At 39.0% G+C, this 20691-nt stretch overlaps 1 protein-coding gene across 1 annotated transcript in view; it reads left to right on the top strand.

Annotated features, from left to right (window-relative positions):
* Window positions 1-11685: 11685 nt before the first annotated feature.
* Window positions 11686-20691, top strand: part of AFTPH (aftiphilin) — a 35913-nt gene continuing 26907 nt past the window's right edge. Inside the window, exon 1 of the mRNA XM_009884961.1 lies at window positions 11686-13452. Within this exon, the coding sequence (XP_009883263.1) occupies window positions 11686-13452 (1767 nt within the window). The remainder of the gene's footprint in view (window positions 13453-20691) is intronic.

Genomic DNA, 20691 nt, shown 5'->3' with positions numbered 1-20691 from the left:
GGTGGGGTGAGGGGACACACACGGACAGAGCCCCCCGATTTTGGGGGGAGGGTTGGGTGCTGTGGTGCGAGAAGTTCAGCCGTCCTGACTGTTTAGGTTGGGTTTTTTTCCCGATAAGCTTCTGCCTTCTTTTTTATTTTTTAAATTATTAGTAAGGGGCGTAAAGCCTGTCAGTTGCTAAACGCTTCTGAAGATGACACGCTGAAGCAGGGCGATAATTTTATTTTGAGTGTTTTTTTGGTTTTTTTGTTTTGTTGTTTGAGGTTTTTTTTCTTAGCAATTTTAGAATGGTGTTAGTTCTGAAATGCTCATTAGGTCCTGGCACTTCAGTCAGCTGTTATAAGTGGTTAGCTGATGAACCAAAATATTTTGGTTTTTTTTTTTTCCCTTAGAGAAGACAATTCCTTAAACCAAGGGTTAAACCTTGGGATTCCTTCCCAGCATCAGTAAGTTGGCTTCTTGATGGCGACAGCTCCTTCCTTCCTTCCAGCTTCAGCACAGAAATTGAAACCTTCAGAAGTTTGGCGCTCCTTTTAAAGCAAACATCTTTTCATAAATGAAGGGAGCGAGTGGAAGAAGCGTCGTTGACAAGAGCTGTACTGCGTTGGTTGTGTACATTTTGTTTTCACGCACGGTTTACAGCGTGATGTGCTTCATTAGAACTGATTTCTTCAGCTGTTGAGTCCGTGGTAAAGTGAGTTTGATGGATGCTGCTTTTTAACTGGGCTGATCCTTGGAGGTTGGATGAAATTAAAAGTATTGCCTCCTTGTTTTATTCTCTGGACATATGAGCTAGACTTGGAAAACCAATTAGCCTACTTTAAGCATAAAAACGTTAGGTTGTATTGTCGGCGCACACAGAAGTTTCTATGCATGCTCATACAACTAATGTGTAGGTAGTGGTTCCTCATCCTGAAGTCGGAGCTGTACCTGGAGGAGTATAACATTATTTGGGAGAGCCGGGGGAAGAGGTGAAGTACCTGTGGCTGCTGAGGGATTGTGGTTTTGGTTTGTGTGGGGGTTTTTTTTGTGTTTAGGGGGTTTTCTTTAAAACATTCCTTTCCTATCAGTGAAAGTAAATAGCATAAATTTGAGGATATGAGAATTTAACTTTAAAAATACGAGTTAACTGTATAGTAAAGGGACTTCAGAAAAGCTAATGTGACTATGGTGTTTCCATTCCACATGATGTTTGCATAAAGTACACGTTGTATGACCTTCTAAGGTCATGTGAAAGTATGACCTCTTCTTTTTACTTCCTTAATTTGTTTATAAGTAAACAGTTGAAGGATCTCAGCCTCGAGAGATCGGTTCATGCTGTCCGACTATTTTTTTTATTACTATTATTTTATTTTTGTTTGATTCTCGCTCAGATCATGGGTTTGTTTAGCAAAGGATTTAATAGTCTATAAAATTCCGAGTTATACACAGTGAATCATATTTGTGTTACATATTTCTGTTGATGAAGACAGAGTGTGATCTTCCATTTATACTTAAAAATGGCTTTAGTAACTTACTAAGTTAACACGTGCATTTTAACGCCCTACTTACATAAAATAATATTCTGAGACTTTAAGGGCTTTGAAAAGACTTGTCTTTCGCAGCGGAAATAATAGAGCAGCTTAGAGGGACTTCTGTCAACTCTCTGCCCTTTCCTCTTGAAATATTCATAGAGCTTTCCTTGCGGATATGTAGTGGTATCAGCTGGAAACCCAGCGGTAAAGAAACCGATGCTGGATCTGGTTGTTTTCAGTATACTGAGCAGCATAATCTTCTCTCAGATACTCATTATCTTTTTCGACAAAATGTTCGTTCCTTTCTGTGCTATTGTACCGTTTGACAATTTAAACTACGTCTTTGTGAATGTTTCAGTGCAATGACATGCTAACCTTTTCCTGGGGATTCAAAATACTCATAACTTTTCTGGATAGTCTTCTGAAGAGAAGTGTCTTAGATCCTACTAACTGCTATGTTTCAGCAATTTTGTCTGTTAATTTTATTTTTCCCATTGTGCAGAAAACGCACCGTGTGAGCTGCTCCTGTGCACACAAAAAATGTGCTGTGTTTGAACACTGACAGTCTCATTTCCAGTAGACTTTCTTCCATGCTAATGTCTTTAGCAGTTAAAGTTTTGGATTGATACTGCAAGGAGTGTTTCTGTATTGGTACCAGTGGCAAGGTGATGTAGTGAGTCTGCTTCTGTAAGGCCAATAATTTCAGTTTTTCAAATCCAAGAGTCCTGTTTTGGAAGAACCACAAGGAAGGGCAAATCTTGTCTTCGCTTTAGTATGTTTGAAAGTAGGTACCAGGGGAAGGAAATGTGAAACCTCAAGTTCATATGTCTCTTGAAAAGGGATGGAAAATAGATTTCATTCTTTGGAGTATTAGGTGTCCCTCCTGTATTGTGTTTTTAATATGAGATAATGTCTGTAGGTGGGATAAATGATGAATAATGTAAGCCTCTTCGTGCTATCTGTGTTTAACTTGCTTCAGTCAGGGGTGGTTTTTATTCTTTCTTTTTCTTTTTTTTCTCTCACCTGCTGCTTCTCTGCATGTTGAAGAAAATATTTGTTTGCTTAAAAACAAGGAAGAGTTTGCAGTGATGGAAGGAAGGCCTATGGCTGTTCTCCCTATGCAGCTGTATTTCCTCTGCCAAGCTGTGGGAGAACCATTCATGTAAGAGTGCACCTCTGGGCAGTTGTAATCTGCTCTTTGCTGTAGTCTATGTGAAGTTTGAAGGGTTTATATACGATGGAGAGCATACTGCTCTGTAAATAAATCTTGGAGAACAGTTGACCTTAAGTGATCTAGTTCTAATACTTTCTAATCCAGCATCTTTTCATCTTAATTTAGAACATGTTCCCAGCTAACATCTTCCAGGGTAACGTCCAGAAATACATTTTCTCACTGAGAGGAATGCTGTTTTAAAAGGAATTTAAGAAATGGCAAGAATGAAAGCATTGCAGTTATGTGTTACTTACGACATCTGTCTTTACACATTGTATGGATGTGTGCTGCACGTTGGACACAAATATTGTGTTCCCACAGAGCCAGATTTTAAACTTGATAAACTTTCCCAGCCAGATGTGTTTGCCTATATGAATTAAAAACATGCTTGTTCTTACAACACTTTCCCCACTGCTTATGGATTTAGGTACAGACAATGTCTTTATCTGCAGCTGTTAAAGCAAGTCAGTAGACCTGGGGTTGAAACATTAAATCTTTTTGCTTATAGTAACTTTATAAAAATAACCTGGTCTTGGTTTTGGGGAAGTGATGCTATTCTTGGTTGAAAAAGTATTTCATAAGCATAACATTTCGATTCGTGTTTTTCAAATGTTCTTTCAATTCTACAGCTAAGCCTAAATGAAATGGGGAGAAACAACTAGTGAAAGTATATTTGGGTGCTTCTTTGTATAATCTGACAAGATTTAAAGGAAGACAACTGTATCCCAGATCTGTTTAAATTCCGCATTTGTGCCACCTGACTTGTTCTTCCTGTATTGTCAGTGATGAGGGGAAGAGGAGCGCTGTCAGAGAGGTTTGAATCTTGTATGGGATGGATTGTAAGAGGAAGAACGAGCTGCCTGAAATAAGTGCCTGAATCCTGATGGCACTCTTCCTGAGTTTTGTTCCTTTGATGTTCATTTTACATCCAGCGCTTTCTAATAGAAGGTGTCTAGCATATTCGCCGTTTGTGGAAACCCCAGTAATGTACAGTGGTATTGATTAATTCCAAATGTTGGGTAATGAGAAATAAGGCTTAGATACATTGGCCTTATCGGAACTGGAGAACATTGTTGTCCTCAACTCACGTATGTCCAAGTGAAAAAAAAAAAAAAAAAGTGCTCTGAAACTCCTGCTTTGGGTAATGGACCTTCTGGCTGTAACAACATTAGATTCAAAATCGAAAACATTGATTTCTCGGAGACTTTATGAAGTAAACATTTTCTTGCTGTATTTTGTTTGCTGGTAACTTATTCCAAAAATAATAGTAAGCTTATAAAAGCAATTTAAGAACATATTGACTTCAGCCTGGACAGTGACTCTCTTTCTTGAGTGGATTTGGGTTGTAGGGATGCTGTTTTAACAGACAAGCTCTCCTCGTTTACAACAGCCTTTCTAAAAATAAGTTCTCAGATGCAGAAAGACTGTAAATCCATTTTCTGTTGTTCATAAGCCAATGAAAAGGTAAAGTTATAACCGAAGAGGACAGCTTTTCCTACTGGAAGCCAACGTTTTGCTGTAATGAGGAGTCTAAATCTGGTCCTTAGTGTGGTATTTTTGGTATCTGCTTGAGGAGTTCCCTTGCAGTAGAAGAGTTAAATGTTCTTGGAAAGATCAGATGCTAGCAGCTAATGACTTGAATCCATCTCCTTGCCGTTTCAAGGCTTTTACTGTAGGGCGTTTCAGTAACATTGTCCTTTCTGTCAGGGAGATCTTGATCCTGCCATTTCTGATTATTTTGTTTTCTTTATGCTTTAAGGGATGGGTTGCCTAACTCAGCTTTGCTTTCAGAATAATCCACAGTTGAGAGGTTATCCATTGCTTTGTTAGTGTTCATCTTAAGTTAAAGGGAGCATTCTGCTCTACGAGCGGTTTCTTCTTTTAGGTTAACATGTCTCAAATATTTCTTTAGAGATACTCTTTGTTTGTGGCCTCCGTGTTTTTTAGGTCTTATGTAAGAGCCAAACATGCTATTTCAAGTTTTGCCTTAGAAGATGCTCAGAGAAGGAACTATTTATACCTGCTTTTCCGTGTGTAATCACATTGTTCTCTTTGCTGCCGTGTCTTTGTTAGACTGTTACTATTATTCTACAAAAAGGTAACGAACAAGGGTGTGATCCGTGTATGAGGAAAGCAGATATTGTTCCCTGTTTACTGCAAGCAAATAATAAGATACTCTGGTTTGATCTTTTAGAAACCTCGTTAGTGGCTTGAGATAAAAAAGGGTATGCACTTTGCTTTTACAAATTCTTGCTCTCTCACAACCTACGTCAACTACTACTCTAATCTTTTCCAGTATTACCGATTTCCATTTTCTCTCTTCTTTTGAGTGTTTCAAATTAACCTGAGGTACCTTCTTGAATGCTTGTGACCTTAGAAAAAGGTTTAAACAAAGACCTGCAGTAACAGAATTGCTGGTTAATTTGGTCAGATTCAATGTTTGTGGGTTTTTTCTTTAAAGTAAATTGTCAACAGGTAGTTTAAGTGTATTGGTGAATTACATTTATAGCACGGCTTTAGCAGTGGTTTTATATTTATGATACTGAAATTTGTGAAATTCCTTCAGAATGAATATCAAAGTGTGAATAGAAGGAAACACATGGAAGCAAGAAAGTTAATTAGTGTTTTCAGCTGGGTATTTTTGTTTTCAAAACAGTTTATGTGTAGAAAAAAACAGCATCTGAAAGAGAATGCAATTTTTTAATAGTTTTTTTCTGGAAAATGCTGGGCAACCGCATGTCATGAGGAATTGATGGAAAACCATCATCAGTCTAATATTATAAACTATGGTGATTCACAAAAAGTTGCTGACACTTGTCAACATAAATCTGTGATTGTGGCTAAAATAATCCAGTCTAAATGTGAACGCATAAACTGTTTCAGATCCTTCACTTCAAGGTGTAAGGTCTACTGCCAGAAACCTGGGTTGTTGCGTGTTACAACCCATGGAAGTAGCTGCTCTGTGACATGTGATTAAAAACTATTATAATTTCCCTCAAAGCAGAATCCTCCCTATATATTGTGCTGAACAATCAGTGTTTTCCATTTGTTTAAAATCTGTGTTTCAAGAATGTTTAAACGAACAGATAGGTGCAAAAGTGCATGTTAACTTTGTAGCTGACTTTTCAATTTGGGAGCCAGTTCTCTCCCCCCAAAAAATATGGGCGTGATGAATAATCTGCATATCTGTCATAGATTTGTTCAGATTCTGCTTTGGGAGGGAAATCATGTTTTGGGTTCATCATACCAGGTTTACAAAATTATATAGGCTCATGTCATGACCAAGAATATGTCTGAGTTGGGTATAAAGTACTACAAAAGATGAAGCCACAGTTTTAGCTCTTGGCCCCTATTTGAGGTGCCAGACAAAGCAAGGATTAACTAAATGGATTAATGAATAAAGTTGTTCTGTCAGACCTGTGGGTTTTCTCCATGTTAATGTTGCAGTGGACGATAACGAATTTGGTTCAATAGTTTATCGTTGGCAGGTGGAACACTTTTGAGAAAGGTGATCATAATGAAATTCTTTCTGAAGAAAACTACATTAAGGCTAAAAATTCCCATGCTGTTTTTGATATTGCGAGGAGAATTGGGATTATGCCCTGTTCAACCCCTCCCAAAAAATAATTATTACTAATTAGTCGGTAAAGGGATCGGGGAATACTGATATGACTCTTTTTCTTCTGTTTCACTTTCAGTGTCATGTTCTTTTGAGTTCTGTAAACAACAATTAAGTTGTGTTAACAACCTTAAGCTCCTATGTTACATAGCTTCATACATTTTGGAGCTCTTTAACTTTGGCTTTTAAAATGCAGCTGTTACATCATCGGAAAGAGCTGACATGTTTTTAAAAAAATATATGCAAGTCCATACAACTGATTATGCAGTTGGTTCTTATGGGTTAAACTGATTAAACATGCAGTAGACTATCAAATCTATGATTGCACAATTAATGTTCCTTGCAGATCCTGTTTTGGCATCTGTTATTGAAACATATCTGGAGCGGAGTATTGTGCTACTGGACTGCTGCTGTGTAAATGATTCCTGTGATGTTTTAAAAGTGCTTTGAAATGAAAAATTGAAGGAAGTTTCTTCTTCTCTATGGCAGAAATTGCAGCAGAGAAATTTTTTAGATGGTCGGAGATCTTCCTACATGCTTGGTTGGGATTTAGCAGTCTGCTTCATTCCCACATGCAGCCTCTTCATGTTGTCTTTGGCCTGTGCTTTTCCCTACTATTCTTGTTCCTTGCCTCCCTTTTTTCATGTTAAGTGGAAAGAAGAGGAGTCCTGTAGGTAAATTCCCTTTGACTGTGGTGCTTGCTGCTCTCACATTATTCACTGTGTTTTCCGAATGCTGCATCTTGGGGTTTTTTTAGATCGTCCTTGCCCCTAAGGATTTTCTCAACTCTTATTATGATTTATTTTTAGCTGAGGTTAAGGTAATATACAGTAAATGGTCAACAAAAAATATGGGTAGAGTTGTTAAGATGGATAATATGTGGAAGCGTGGGAAGTATGTCCAGTGCGGGTTAAGAATTCGTTTCTGTCAGCATTTCTTTCACGAGATCTTCTGATGTCAAGTGGCGGAGCAGTTTCATACAGAGCTGAATGTGATATTTCAAATAGCTCAAGTGAAAAACAACTTATACAAGCCTCTAAATCCCAGAAGGTTTTAAAATAAAACAAACCATGCATGCTTTTGGTGAAACATACAAATTTGCTGTTTAATGGGAAAGTTCACAAGTCTTTTTCAAGGCCTCTGATTCAGAGTGTTAGGATATGTCTTTGAGATACAGTAAAAAAAAAACCAACCCAAAACCAAGAAACTTTTTAGTTAGGCTTCATTGTTTAGTCTGAATCGTGATGACTGCAATTTTGTTATTTAGTTTAAGTAATATTGGCCTATATAATGCATAAATTAGGAGCCTCGTCAGTATCTTCCTGCATCTATTTCCTTTCTGTAAATGTAATTTTGGGTAATCTAGGTAGGCCACTGAGCTGGCAGGGCTTCTTAGTCAAGCAGAAGGCTTGCAGCTGATCAAAGTACTTTTCAAGATTTTAGAAAATTTTAGGCTGTGGGAGTACAATGTGGATTTGTTTTATTACTGAGCCAGCAAAACTGTAATGTCATTCTCTATGTACAGGGCTGTAAGTTTATGTATTCGCCAGTTGGAGACAAATTGGAGGTTGCTTCTGTCTTCAGCTTTTTCCTCCCCTTCTGGTGACTTTTCATCAATAAAAAGAGTTTCTGGGAGAGGGGAGGTTGGTCTACCTAGATTTAGTCTCCTTTTTACTTGAATATAATGGCTTGCATGGCCTGATTATTTTAAAACTGTTTCAAAAAAAAATAAAAATCTGATCTGCATCCATTTGGAGTTGCTTTATATATAGTATGATACTTTTGTGTTAAACTTGATCTTTAATACTCATACTGCACGGAAAGCTTCAAGGTTGGATCTTGTGGACGTCAGAAATCTTGGTTTCGAAACCAAATGTGTTAACGTCCTCGCTTTAGCTTGTGTCAGCACACAAGCATTTGACTTTAAGTGTGTAATGTTTTATAGACTACCTGTTTGAGAGTAATTGAAATATTTGGGGATTTTAATTGGGTTTCCGCTTCAAATTTCTATGGGTTTAGTTATATGGCTTTTTCTTTCCAGTGTAAATCAACATGCTGTAGAACTGGCATTTTCTGCTTTAAAATCTTTTCTTTCTAAATGACTTTAGAGATGTGCTTTAGAGGGCTTGTACATCTCTGCCTAATAAAGAAGAAAACATCTAATCATGCGATAAAACTACTGTTGAGGTTGCAGTAGCTTCAGTCATAGTACTTGGTCTTGGTCAAGGAGCTGCTTATCCCACCCACCAGTATTATTCCCCAGAAGCCGATCAGGGTGGGTTTTTTAGGACTCTTGTTTTCACCTTCCTTCTTTCCAGCCATTTTATTGCTTCTGTTCGAGCTCCTTTTTCCTCTGGGATGATGAAGTTCTGTACCCAGTCAGTGCTGTCTTTGAAATACTGTTGAGGGGTTATTTTTTTGTTTGTTTCAAGAAGTAGTTTCTTGCTTTTACAGTCTCTTTAGTTTTTGTCACATGGGGTAAGACGATATGTAGCGTCAACTGAATTTTCCAAATAGGTGTAACAACTCTTGCTAAATTTTGGGAAGTTTAACAATAAATTTATGCTGCTGTCTACTGAGATTCATCTGGAGGCTTGTGCAGTCAAATTTAGTTACAAGGGATGATTTGTTATTACCAAATAAACCCACTCTTTTTTTTTTTTAAAAAAAAAAAAAGAAAGAAACCAAGGAATTCTTTCCCTTTTCCAGGAATTAGAGGGGGGGGGGAAGTGAGTCCCATCCCAATTGATGCCATTTTCTCTGTCCTTTCTCATAAATGTCATGTGTTACTAAAGAGCTACTGATTCACAACCCTAGAAGTTGTGAGTTCCAGACACAGTGCCATTTACTGTTTTAAGCAGCTGTAGGGGAATAGCTTTAAATAGTGCTGTTCTCAAGATAAGGTGCCTTCAGAGGAGCACAGCTAATATATACCAATATATACCTAACCGGTCTTTTTCTCTACAAAAGAACAACCAGCACTTCCACCTACCAGGGCATATCTTTGTGTGTAGCATATGGTTCTTCCCCTGCAGCAAAACATTCAGAAAGCAATTGTAGTCTGGATATACTGGGCATTTAATCTTGGCGTTGATGGTTGACTGCAGCAGATCTTGGAAATCTGGATATAAAGAAGGAATGGCTGCTCTGGTAGTTGCAGAGAAGAAATGCTGATACCGTATGTAGTGGATTGAAAACCCAGAAGCTTGGAAAGTAAACATGTTGGAGTGATCTCAGTGGGAACACAGAGTCACACTCTACAAACATCTTGGAAAGGATCTTCTACATTCATGTATGGCACTAAACGGCAGTTGCTAGACCTTGATGTAAAAGAGAGAGTGCTCTTGAGAGATGAGGCCTCTGAGATAAGAGAGAGAAGCTCTTCTCCAAATACCTTCTTAAGCAGCTGGTGCTGAGTAAGCCTACGTGGGAGCTTGTTGACAACTTACTCTTTATTCTAAACAAAATTCCTTTGCAGTCTTCTGCAGTTTGCATGTGATGTTACAAATTACTTCATGGTTTCATCTGATAAGCACGATGTTCTTTTATAACCCTTTTTACAAAAAAATTGTAGTTGTGTTAGTCACCTTAAAGATGCCAGACTTGCCTGGCAAATGCCAAGAGTCATTTGGCTCAAGTGCTGTGCTATGTTGTGCTTGAGAAGAGCTACAGAGCTTCATTTGTTGCTGGTATACCCTTTGTGTGCTGCTGCTGAGGTGCATGTATAAAGTCATTTGCTATAGATGTTGGAGTTAAGGATCGTGTTTTAACTGTGTTTCAGAACTAGTAAAGTCTGCACTTATTCTGCTGGTTAGAAATTAAAATATTTGCTAATACATATAGGTTGTTTTGACTCTTCCTGTAGATAATGCTTAGTATGTCGTTACAATGTATTCAGGACAAGCGTCATTTGAAATGGAAAAAGCTCGATCATAGCTCTCACTTTGAGGGCTTTAAGGTATGAACAAGTGAAGTGGTGTGTACAATTATGAATCTGTAAATAGTAGTAGTTACTGCTTCATTAATTACACACGATATTGAAAAAAATCACAGTCACTCTTTAGGAAAGAAAATTTTCCATCCATACCTTGCTTGTTACTGTAATGGTTTGCAAGGTTAAGATGGAGTCCTTAATCTGTTTCTATCTAGGCCGTGAGAATAGTTCATTCTCTCTTTTTTTTTTTTTTTTTTCCTTCTCCTCTGATTTAGTGATTTGCGTTTAAATATTTAATGGATAATCTTGCTCCGTTCTGCTTTTGAGAATAAGCTTTGCTGAAGAAGTTTGTTTTGCTCTAGGCTTTGCTGGTGCTCATAATGGCATTTCCCAACTGGCAGTTCATAAGACGGAAGCAGGCTGGCAGCAGCAGCTGTGGAGACAGCTTGTTGGCTCGCAGTTATAAATCCAAAGAACAGAGGGAGACCTAACAAACCCATGAACTGGTAGAAAGAAACTTAAAACAGTATGGCAGTGGATCATAGCTACCGGTTAACAAGTGGTAGCGCAAGAGGAGATGGCCTCAAGTTGCGCCAGGGGACGTTTAGGATGGATATTAGGAAAAAGTTCTTCACCGAAAGGGTTATCAAACATTGAAACAGTCTGCCCAGGGACATGGTTGAATGACCATCCCTGGAGGTATTTAAAAACTGTGTAGATGTGGCATTGAGGGACATGGTTTAGTGGTGGGTTTTGCAGTGCTAAGTTGATGGTTGGACTTAATGATCTTAAAGGTCCCTGCCAGCCTAGACGATTCTATGATTATAAGAGCAGTTTCTTCCTCTACTCCTTCAGTTTCAAAGCTTATGGAAACTTTTGACATTTTTGGTGCTACCGAAGGTGCCTTACGCACATGACTGTTGTGGCATGGTCCATCGAGTGCCTTAATTTCTGTCTGACAGTCAGTCAGCTGAGCGCACGAATGAGTGCGGCAAAAGGATTGGCTATTCTATGAATTGCTGGTGATGGGAGGTAGAGAACGGATGGGTTAAAACTGAGTTTAGTTGTGTCGTTGTGTTATACAACAGCTCGAGACAGATGTATTTCATGTTCTGGCATTTCAGCACCGTCTACTGAGAATATGGTCGTGTAGCAGTTTACGAGAGGCTTGAACTGTCCCCAGCAGATTCTCTGTGACTTCTAAGCCAAAAGAATTGCTTAGAAAATGGGGCTGGGGAATGTTCCTTTCTCATGTAATATGGACATTGACCTATACACACACTTTTAAAATAAAACATGAAACAGTAAAAATAAAAAATATGAGATGGCCAAAGCTAGTCAAATTCTAATATACTTTTTTTTTCCCTATTATAGAAATACATTAACTTTGAAGCGGAACTAAACAATGGAACCAGATATTATTCGAATGTACTCCTCATCCCCTCCACCACTAGACAATGGAGCTGATGATGACGATGAAGATGAATTTGGAGAATTTGGAGGATTTTCTGGTGTAAGCACTGCTGGTGTGGCTTTTGCTGATTTTGATACACCGGACTATGGTCATCCAAAGGAAGAGTTTATACCTACAAATCATTTCATCCCACTTCATGATTATTCCGACAATGTAGCTAGCATTGCAACTTTCACGTCTGTTAAAAATGTTAAAGATAAGGACTGCGTTGCAGAGCTTCCTACTCTTACTAAAGAACTTTCTGATATGTCAGCTACTAGTACCAGCAAAGAAAAATCTAAGTTTAGAACTTCAGGTACTGCTTTAGAAGATGTAAACAAAAGAGGGGAACAAAGAGACAACGCTGGGAAACCAGAGGGTTTTTCTTCTCATGTCGTTAGAACTAGTATAGCAGTTGAGAGCCAGGATGAGCAAATAGATGCTTGTAATGGTGAGAAACTTCCATGTCTAGAGATTCTAACAAATGGATTTGCAGCATCGGACCCTGTGAATCCTCAGGGAACAGAAGATCTAGACGGTATCGGTGACTCAAAGGGACTGAAAACTGTTAGCGTCCATAGTACTGAGCAAAATTCGAACTTAATGCCTAGCTCAGGTGAAGACTTTGCGGATTTTGCTACATTCTCCAACAAAAAAGCAATCTGTTTAGAGGGAACAGGACCTACAATATGTAGTGTTCTTAATGAAAGAGACTGTCTGAGCATTCAGGAGAACAACAGAATAAACAGAGTAACTCGTATTGAAGAAGAGGTTTGCATTTCAGAAATTAGTTGTGAACATGGCCCTTCAGCGCTGGAAGATAATGAATTTGCAATTTCTAGTACGTCTCGAACAACTGGAAGTTCAATATGCACTACTGAAAACAGTGAACACAGTGGGAGGAGAAGACAGCATGGCATAGAGAACGGCAAAGATTTTACTAGGCTTGATGACTCTTCGGGAACTGAGGATGTCAACGTTGATAAGATCCGAAGCCCAAGTTGTGATCTTGCAGGAGAAAACTTGGGTGATTCTGAAGATCTTAAGAATGGTGCGAGTAGTACTGAAGTTGTAGTTTGCAGTGACACACACGATGATTTTGGTGATTTTGGTTCAGTCAGCAGTGCATCTCCCACCTTCATTAATGCTCAAGAATCGGTAAATGCTCTGGACTTAGGAGCTTCCGAACAGCCCGCACATATTAGCGAACCTGATGATGAATTTGGTGAATTCAGGGACACACGTACTGTTTCTCAGCAGCCAGCAAGGTTGGATCAAGCTGAACTAAATCAGACTGCTGACACTTTAGAATGTGATACTACCAGTAAAACTTCAGGCTTAGACTTCCAGCGTACTGTTGAGGTAGAAAATGGTGATGATAGTGAATTTGGAGACTTTGATTCAGTGCCAAAACCTCAAGATGAGAGTGTTGCTTTTCAGGACTCTGACGACTTTGCGGACTTCAGTTCAGCAGGTTGTAACCAGGCTACAGACTGGAATGCTTTTGAAGATGAACAAAAAGACAGCTGTTCTTGGGCTGCCTTTGGAGATGAACAAGCTGGTGAATCTCATCACAGAAAAGAGACGTGGCAGTCACATAGGACAGATGCATCTGCCAGGATTGATGGTCCAGTATTACACAAGACTGACAGTTTTGCTTTAGCATCTGTCCAAGGAACTACCAGTAAGCAATCTCAAGAGTCAGCACCTTCATTTCAGGTAAGGGTGGTGTTGGTCTTGTTCAATCTTGTTCTGCTCTTGTGCGTACCGCTCTTCCTGCTTCTGCTTTCAACAAATGTTTGAATAGTCCTTGTTTGTCTTGTGGGAGAGATTTAATTTGGTGGGTGAGACGGGCTTGTATGAAATAGTATGCTGTGTTTGCATCTTGTATCTTTTGCACTGTTAATTCCCGCAGAAAAATGAGCGGGGTATGCTGGAACTTGTATGCGTTTATTTTGACAATTATATGTGGTGCTTTACATAAACCGATCAAAGGAATAAGCCATCATAAACAGTTCAGAGCCTGTGATAGTTCTTCCTTTGCTTCATAGTTTATTGCCTTTTGTCAGGGGGCACTGTTATGTTGCCTTTTCATAAAATAGCGGTGTGACTGGAAGCTGAGATTACTAGTTCCTAAAACTTTTCATCACCATTCTCCATCATGTTTTCAAAATCTGATCTAAAATGATGACTTTTTGTAAATAGCTGCACTCATTTACTCAGAGCAGGGAGGATGATAAAATATGACTTGTGGAGTCCCTGGTATTCCAGCTCCTGGGTAGTTAACCATTTAAAAGTTATTTAAAAGTAAGTCTGTTATACATTCATTGTGGGAAGCTCCACGTTATAACAGCATCACAAAAATAGGACTGATGATTTCTTAAAGCTGCTGCTATTTCTAATTAGGAGTTTTGGGAGGGTGAAGTAGATTGGTTTATTTCTTACCCCCACTCCCTAGTGTTTCTACCTTAGTTGCAAAGTATGTGTTAATTCTTAATTAATTCCTTCCTAAGTCTTTTGACAATCTTGGAGATCTGTGCCTGTTTGTACATAAACAATTTTTTAATATTACTTTAACAAAATTCAGAGCAGCTGTTTGTACATAAACAATTTTTTAATACTTTTACAAAATTCAGAGCAACAATTTGAGTTTTAAATTCTCTTCAGTGCTTCTTTATAATCGTGTTGTCCCATGTGAGCAGTTCAGAGTATGCTTTGTCTCTTTGAAATGTGCAGCAACACCAGCAATAAAGGGTATCAGTGGTAATATGTGTCTAAAAGGTTTGGATCTTCTCTGGCAGTCAAAGGAAATATGGTAAGTTCTTTCTTCCAGGACCTTGCGTAGGCTTGGTGACAGCCTCACCTCTCTTCGTTTCCTACCGGTGACAGGTGAAACGGCTTTTCGGAAGAAAGTTGTGCTAGCCGGAGCTTTGCAACTATCAGCAAATGGAATGGAGCTTTTGGGGCTCAGCTCTGATTTCTTGTCAGGTTAAAAGGTGTGAGCCTCAGCTCCTGACACATCCTTCTTGCCGTTTTGTGCAGTGACTAACACACCAAATTTCAAAGTGGCTTCATGAGCCAAAAGAGATTTGCAAGCGAACCTGCAGGTGGATTTTTGTGCCTATGCAAAACCTTGCTCGTCATCAGCTGAATGTGTGGGTCCATTTCTCAAGTTGAAAGCACAAATCTATTGTTACCTATTCCGTTGGTCATTCACTCATAAAATTGGAGAGCACTAAGGTTATTAGTGCAATTAATCTAAATTGTTCCTGTTGTCACTTGAAAGAATCTGACAAAGAAATGGGGTGGGGAGGTGATTCTAGTAATTCATCCTTTTTTTCTCGTTAATCATGCTATTAAGGGACAGTCTGAAGATTTCAGACATTAATTTGTACTTAGAATTTTCCATTTTTTTATGACGGGGTTTCAGTAGAAAACACTTCTAATGTAGATGTTTATAAAAGCAGAACATTCAAAGGTTCTGTAAATCCCCCCTCCCCCCGTAATTCTGCCTGAACAAAAGAGAAAAGCCAGGTTACAATGGAGGTTTTTTGGTCATCTGTCATGAAGTTGTACAATAGCTTGGTTAGATTGTAAAGCAAACTTTAAGACTTACGTATTCCTTTTATTATTATTCCTTCTCTTGATACTACAGCCAGTTGTGACTGTTTGGATATAAAGTGATGTTCTGCCTCCCCTGCCAGTGAGGAAATATAACCCAAGGAATGTTTTACACAAATAAGCTGTAGAGGAAGTTGAGCTGGATGTGTTTTCTCTGTTGCAATAGTTTCCTTAGCCTTGCAATGACTGTTAGTTGCTACAGAATTTTTTTTTCAGTTAACTCTTGAAACAATTGTTACACAGTTTCAAAGTTTACTTTGTATTCTGTAAGTGCTTTAAGTTTTGGATCTATTAAAACCTTTTTATATTTAAAAAACCTTTTTATATTTTAAGAAAAAATGCTTTGTTTTAATCTTAAGTAGTAATTCGGTTTTTAATTCATTGAGCCACAGTTTAGCAAATTGCAATGAGAAACATTGGGATTAGTTGAGTCAACACGAGCCAGCAGACTGTCCTAGTACTTTGAGTGCAGAATCTTAGTAAAATTAAATGCAGATTTTGATGGGCTTCCTTACTTTTCCTTGAGAGGGTGTCACTGAGGTCAAACCACAAAATACAGCATTTTAAAGTATTTGCTGATCATCTCTTTCCTATGTATTAAAGCTGAGTTCTGGAGCTGTTTGAGGCAAAAGCAGAAGCACTTGCATGCAAAATAGAGCTAGGGAGAACTAAGTGAACAAAGTTTTTGGTTTTTTTTTTTATTACCCTGAGCAAAGAAGGATGGGGAGGAGTAGAGCACTTGCATCGATGGGTTGCTGGCAGATCTAAAAAGCACTCGCTGTAGCAACTTAAAGGGAGCAGGCTGTGCAAGGGAGAAATACTCTGTGTGTTAGACACTTGAGATGAGCGTGGAAACTGAGACCTCGGCAAAGGCTAAATGTGAACTGGGATCATTTACAAGATACTGTGTGCACTTGATCTGTAATGTTGAGGCTAGGAGAGTCACTGTAATGTGGTAGTGAAATAATTTTAAATGGTGTATATGCAGAATGACCCTAATGTAATTCCTGACTTTTCAGTTTTCTGCTTTTGTATACTTAGCCAGCGGCGCTACTGTTTAAATGTGGAAGCGATGTATATGGTAATTTTCGTGCATCCAGAATGCAACATGAAAGGAAAGTTGTTTACCAGTTGCTCAATTTCCCTTGCCGATGGTCTCCGCGTATTTTCCTGTTTCCTTAGTTTGTGTATTCTGGATACGGAGGTGGCAGCAAAATTTTGTGCTTTCTCTATGTGATCTTGATCATAATGTAAACAGTCAGGCAAACTGTTATAAAGATTGTGGGTTTGGTTTAATGTTTAATTAAAAACTTGACTTTGCTAGAATTCAGCTAATAAATCCGATTTTTCTTATAAAATATAGACTATAAAAGAAGAAAGTAAGAGGAAAAAGGTCACAGAAATGACCTTACATAGTAGCAAAAGGATCATTATGTCTTTTCTCCTTTGCCTTTGGTCTTAGTCTCTCTGAATCCTGCACGCGATCGGAAACATAGGATTTGTAACATGCTGACCTCTTCTGTTCAGTAGTGTTGGGTGGAGGAGAGAAGAAAAAGGACGTGGTATATGGTGTTCAGTTAAAACTACTGAAAGAATTTGTAACCCCTTAGAAAAGGTTCCAGTTTCAAAAGCTGATGGGCACAGACACGCAAACTGTTATTTGAACTCATTTTAATACTACCGTATACCTTAGTCATTTAATGTCTGTCTTCAGCTGAAAGGTATGTAGTAGTTGGTTTCAGTATAGCGGCAGGTTTGCGTTAAATATAGATGTGCCTTTGTGTTCATTAAAACTGATTTTAGGATGTAGTGGTGGGTGAACTCGTTGATCTAACAGGTTTTGAACCTGCCCCATGCCACGTGCATTAATCCCCTGTATGTGGTGACATAACACGCTACCAAGTTATGTTTATAAGGAATATAAGGCTCGTAGCACTTTCTCGCTGTGTTGGGCATTAAGAATATATATAGGACTTAGGCAGCAAAGCACAAAAGCAGTTATTACCTATGGTAATCACGTAAGTGGGTAATATGGCTGTGCCTAGCTGTGTTCAAGGAGTAAAGGCATCTCAAGAGGAGGAGGAGATGAGCAGTGGCTTGGTTGGAAGGCCAAAACTCTTACAAATTAACAAATCCTGGAAAGGGAGGAAGGGAAACCTGAACAGTCCTCAACATCAGGTTTAAGATTCTCTGCTTATTAGACAGTCTGTGCTCACAGGCTCTACCTCTTCCAATTAATCGGACGGTGGGGGTGATGTACAGTTACCAATCCACAAGTATGCATCGAGGCAAAGAAAACCCTGGATCACCGTCACTTTGAGAGTACTTTGTCTCGGGCAATGAATGAAGTCATCCTCTTGGAAAAAAGTAATTATGACTGTAAAGACTTCAGTCTCCCGGTTCACGAAGATAAATGAAGATAGCATTGGCTAAATTAAGTTCAGACAGTTGAGTAACAACTTGCAGTGTAAATACATCAGTCTGGAAAGGTTTGGGGTTTTTTAAGTTCATGGCACAGTTCTTAAGTATGTGCAGCAGTAAAAACCAGACCATTAAAAGTAGCCCATAATTGCCGTGTTTCAGAACAGGCTGGGTAAGGGGATCTTGCACAAGAAGACAGCTTTGGGGGGGGGTTGTTTTAGCATTTCTGTCTATATACCACAGAACAAAACTATTTTCCATCTTCTACGCTTAAGTTTTGTCTACTATACATCCTCTGAGAGCCTGACTGAAAAGTTAGTACAACACCGCTAGCTAATAATAAAGTGTCCAACTGAAATGGGAAGTAAGCTTTGTGTAATCTAGATAAATAGCTGTTAACTTTTGCTTTGCCTGCATGGAAGGTGCAAGATTGGATACGTTCTTCAGCCGAGAGAGAATAAATGTGTGAACCTTCCAGCAAGGAGGGAGACAGCTTCATGTTTTTACGCTGAACTTCCCTGCAGTTTATAACTCTCTTGTATCGAGCAGACGAGTCTTGTTCTTCTTTCTCAAGCCACTGAATTTGCAGATTTGCTTTGCAGTTGAGCTAAAGACCTTTATAGTTACTGTTTTAAAAAGTTTTGGGGATATTTAGGACTATCTCTGCCTTCTTTAATTCTTTAAATTATTGTAAAAATAGTCTTACTCCTCATTTTGTGTTGGTGAGGTTTTTCAGCTCTTGTGCCATCCTCTTCCTGGCTTGTAAATCTCAGTTTAGGACCAGTGTTTCCATTATAAATTACTTGTGGTAATAAAAATGAAACAATTCCATGTTTTAACTCTACGAAATTTATAGTACCATCTTAAATTTATCTGCTTTTCAAGGGGGGGTGGAGAAAAGCCATCACATTTGAATCATGAGTAGTTAAAATAGTGTTCTTTGTAAGCTTTGCTTCCTTTTTTTTTTTTTTTTAAACTCAGGAGTTTTTCTGCCTGCAGCTCTTCTCCCATTATTTTTGAGAAGGCGTTCTCTTTGCGAAGCAGAGCCTGCGCAGCAGGGAAAGAAATAAGTCGTTGCTATGTGGAAGGGAAACTGTTTCTTAGTTTAAGCAGTCCATAAAGAAAAAACTGCCCCCCCCTTAACTGGGAACCTAGTGATTTGTTTGTTTGCTTATGTGTCTTAACTGTTCAGCTTTGTTTAATGCTTGAGTCCAAAAGATGTTGAGACCCACTGAAGTTGGTGGATGTGTTCCCCATGGTGAGTTGCATCCACTGAAATCGGTTTCTCGGCTCCCCTGTCTTAATGTCATGTAGTGTAGCTCTTAAAAATGAATATATCCCCAAAACCTAACCCAACCCACCCCTGCCCCTCAAATAAATAAACAAATAAACCCCACCTAACCCCTGCACACGCGTACACATATGGTGAAGGTACAGCAAGTACATGGTGACTTAGCTCCTCGCAGGCAAATGTGTTGCTGGAAAATATGGTTTGGTTGTTAGAAGACTTGGCAAAGGGAGATTCTCATTTAACCTCTGCTTTATTTTGTTAAAATGGTCATAAAGACCTGTGCTAAGCACTCTCCAGAGCAGTGGGTTCCATGATTTCAAATAAATAAATAAAATCTCTCTGGTTAATCAGTTTCTTTTCTTGGCTTCTGGCCTCGGAGCTTTGTTCTGCTGGTTTTTGAGAGCATTCACTCGGCTTCTGAATTCTAACTAGAAGCTGATCATGTCCATATGGACTTTATTCCTTTCCTGAATTATACATCTAGCATCTTGGATCCTTCATATGCTCATTTCTGTCTCCTTTCATATGTTTTTCTATCAGATAAGACTTGAACATCTAAATACTCTCATTAATTTAATTATTATACTGGTTTTATTTATTCTTAGCTCTTCTAGTTTGATAGATGCAAACAGCCCAGAGCTTGAAGTGCTGCTTCCTCCGTAGCCCCTTTTCTTAGAAGCAGAAAAAGGAGGGCTGAAGGCACGCTCTGCTTTTGAGTCTTCCCCTTCCTAAAACCCCTCTGAAGGCTGCCAGAGCGGAGATGCTGTGGGTTGTAAGTGAGAATGGGCAAAATGAGGCATTGCATTGAGAAACGGGGCTGTCCCCTCCGATGGAAAGTGGGGATGAAGGAGGGACAAAGTGCCACTCCGCTCCTCAGCTTCCAACGTGAGGAGGAGCTCACTGGATGAGGGGACAGTGGAGGAGAAGTAAGATGACTGTTGGGTTGCGTTGGGTTTTTTTCTGTACACAGAGTTCCCTGAAACTTCACCCAAAGAAGCGTTACAGCAGCGATACGGTCAAAACTGTAATTCACATTGACTGTTTCTAGAGTGTGGACGAAGGCCGTTGTCTTTATGGCAAGTTTTAATATCTCCTCTCTTCATAGCTCTGAAGAAAGGCAGCGACCTGTCACTGTTGAGTTCACGTGAAGGCAGCTGGGGAGGATTTCGCGTGCTGGGTGGCCAATGTAGATTTGCTGTGTTGAAGGACTTCATTGATTCTGTAGTCTTGTGATGGAGAAGAGGAGGAAAAACAAATCCTGTAAACCGCGTATTTTGGCCTTTCGGATCTTGTCCCGTATTATAATCCTGCGGTTATCATTCTCACTTGAAAGTCTGTTACATCTGTGATATTTGGATTGTTTTAGGTGGTGATTACTGCATATCTTAAGTGTTTAACCAAAACTTCTATGCAGTCACAGAAACTACAGGGCTTTGAGTTTGTCACCGTTTGGAGAATCACAGTTAATTTTCAGAGCGGCAGCTGTAGCCTTCATTCACATCTTCAGTAAGTGCCTTCAAGGATTGCTCTTCTCAAACAGCAGTGGAGAACACTTGGGTATCAAATGCTTTTAGCAACATGAAAAGGGGAGAAAAGTTCTTGTTTTCTTTTCTGCCTTTTTTATT

This window comes from Charadrius vociferus, unplaced genomic scaffold (assembly GCF_000708025.1).
Source record: "Charadrius vociferus isolate BGI_N301 unplaced genomic scaffold, ASM70802v2 scaffold740, whole genome shotgun sequence".
NCBI lineage: Eukaryota > Metazoa > Chordata > Aves > Charadriiformes > Charadriidae > Charadrius > Charadrius vociferus.
The sequence above is the reverse complement of the archived record's forward strand: the minus strand, read 5'-3'. Positions and strand labels throughout refer to the sequence as shown.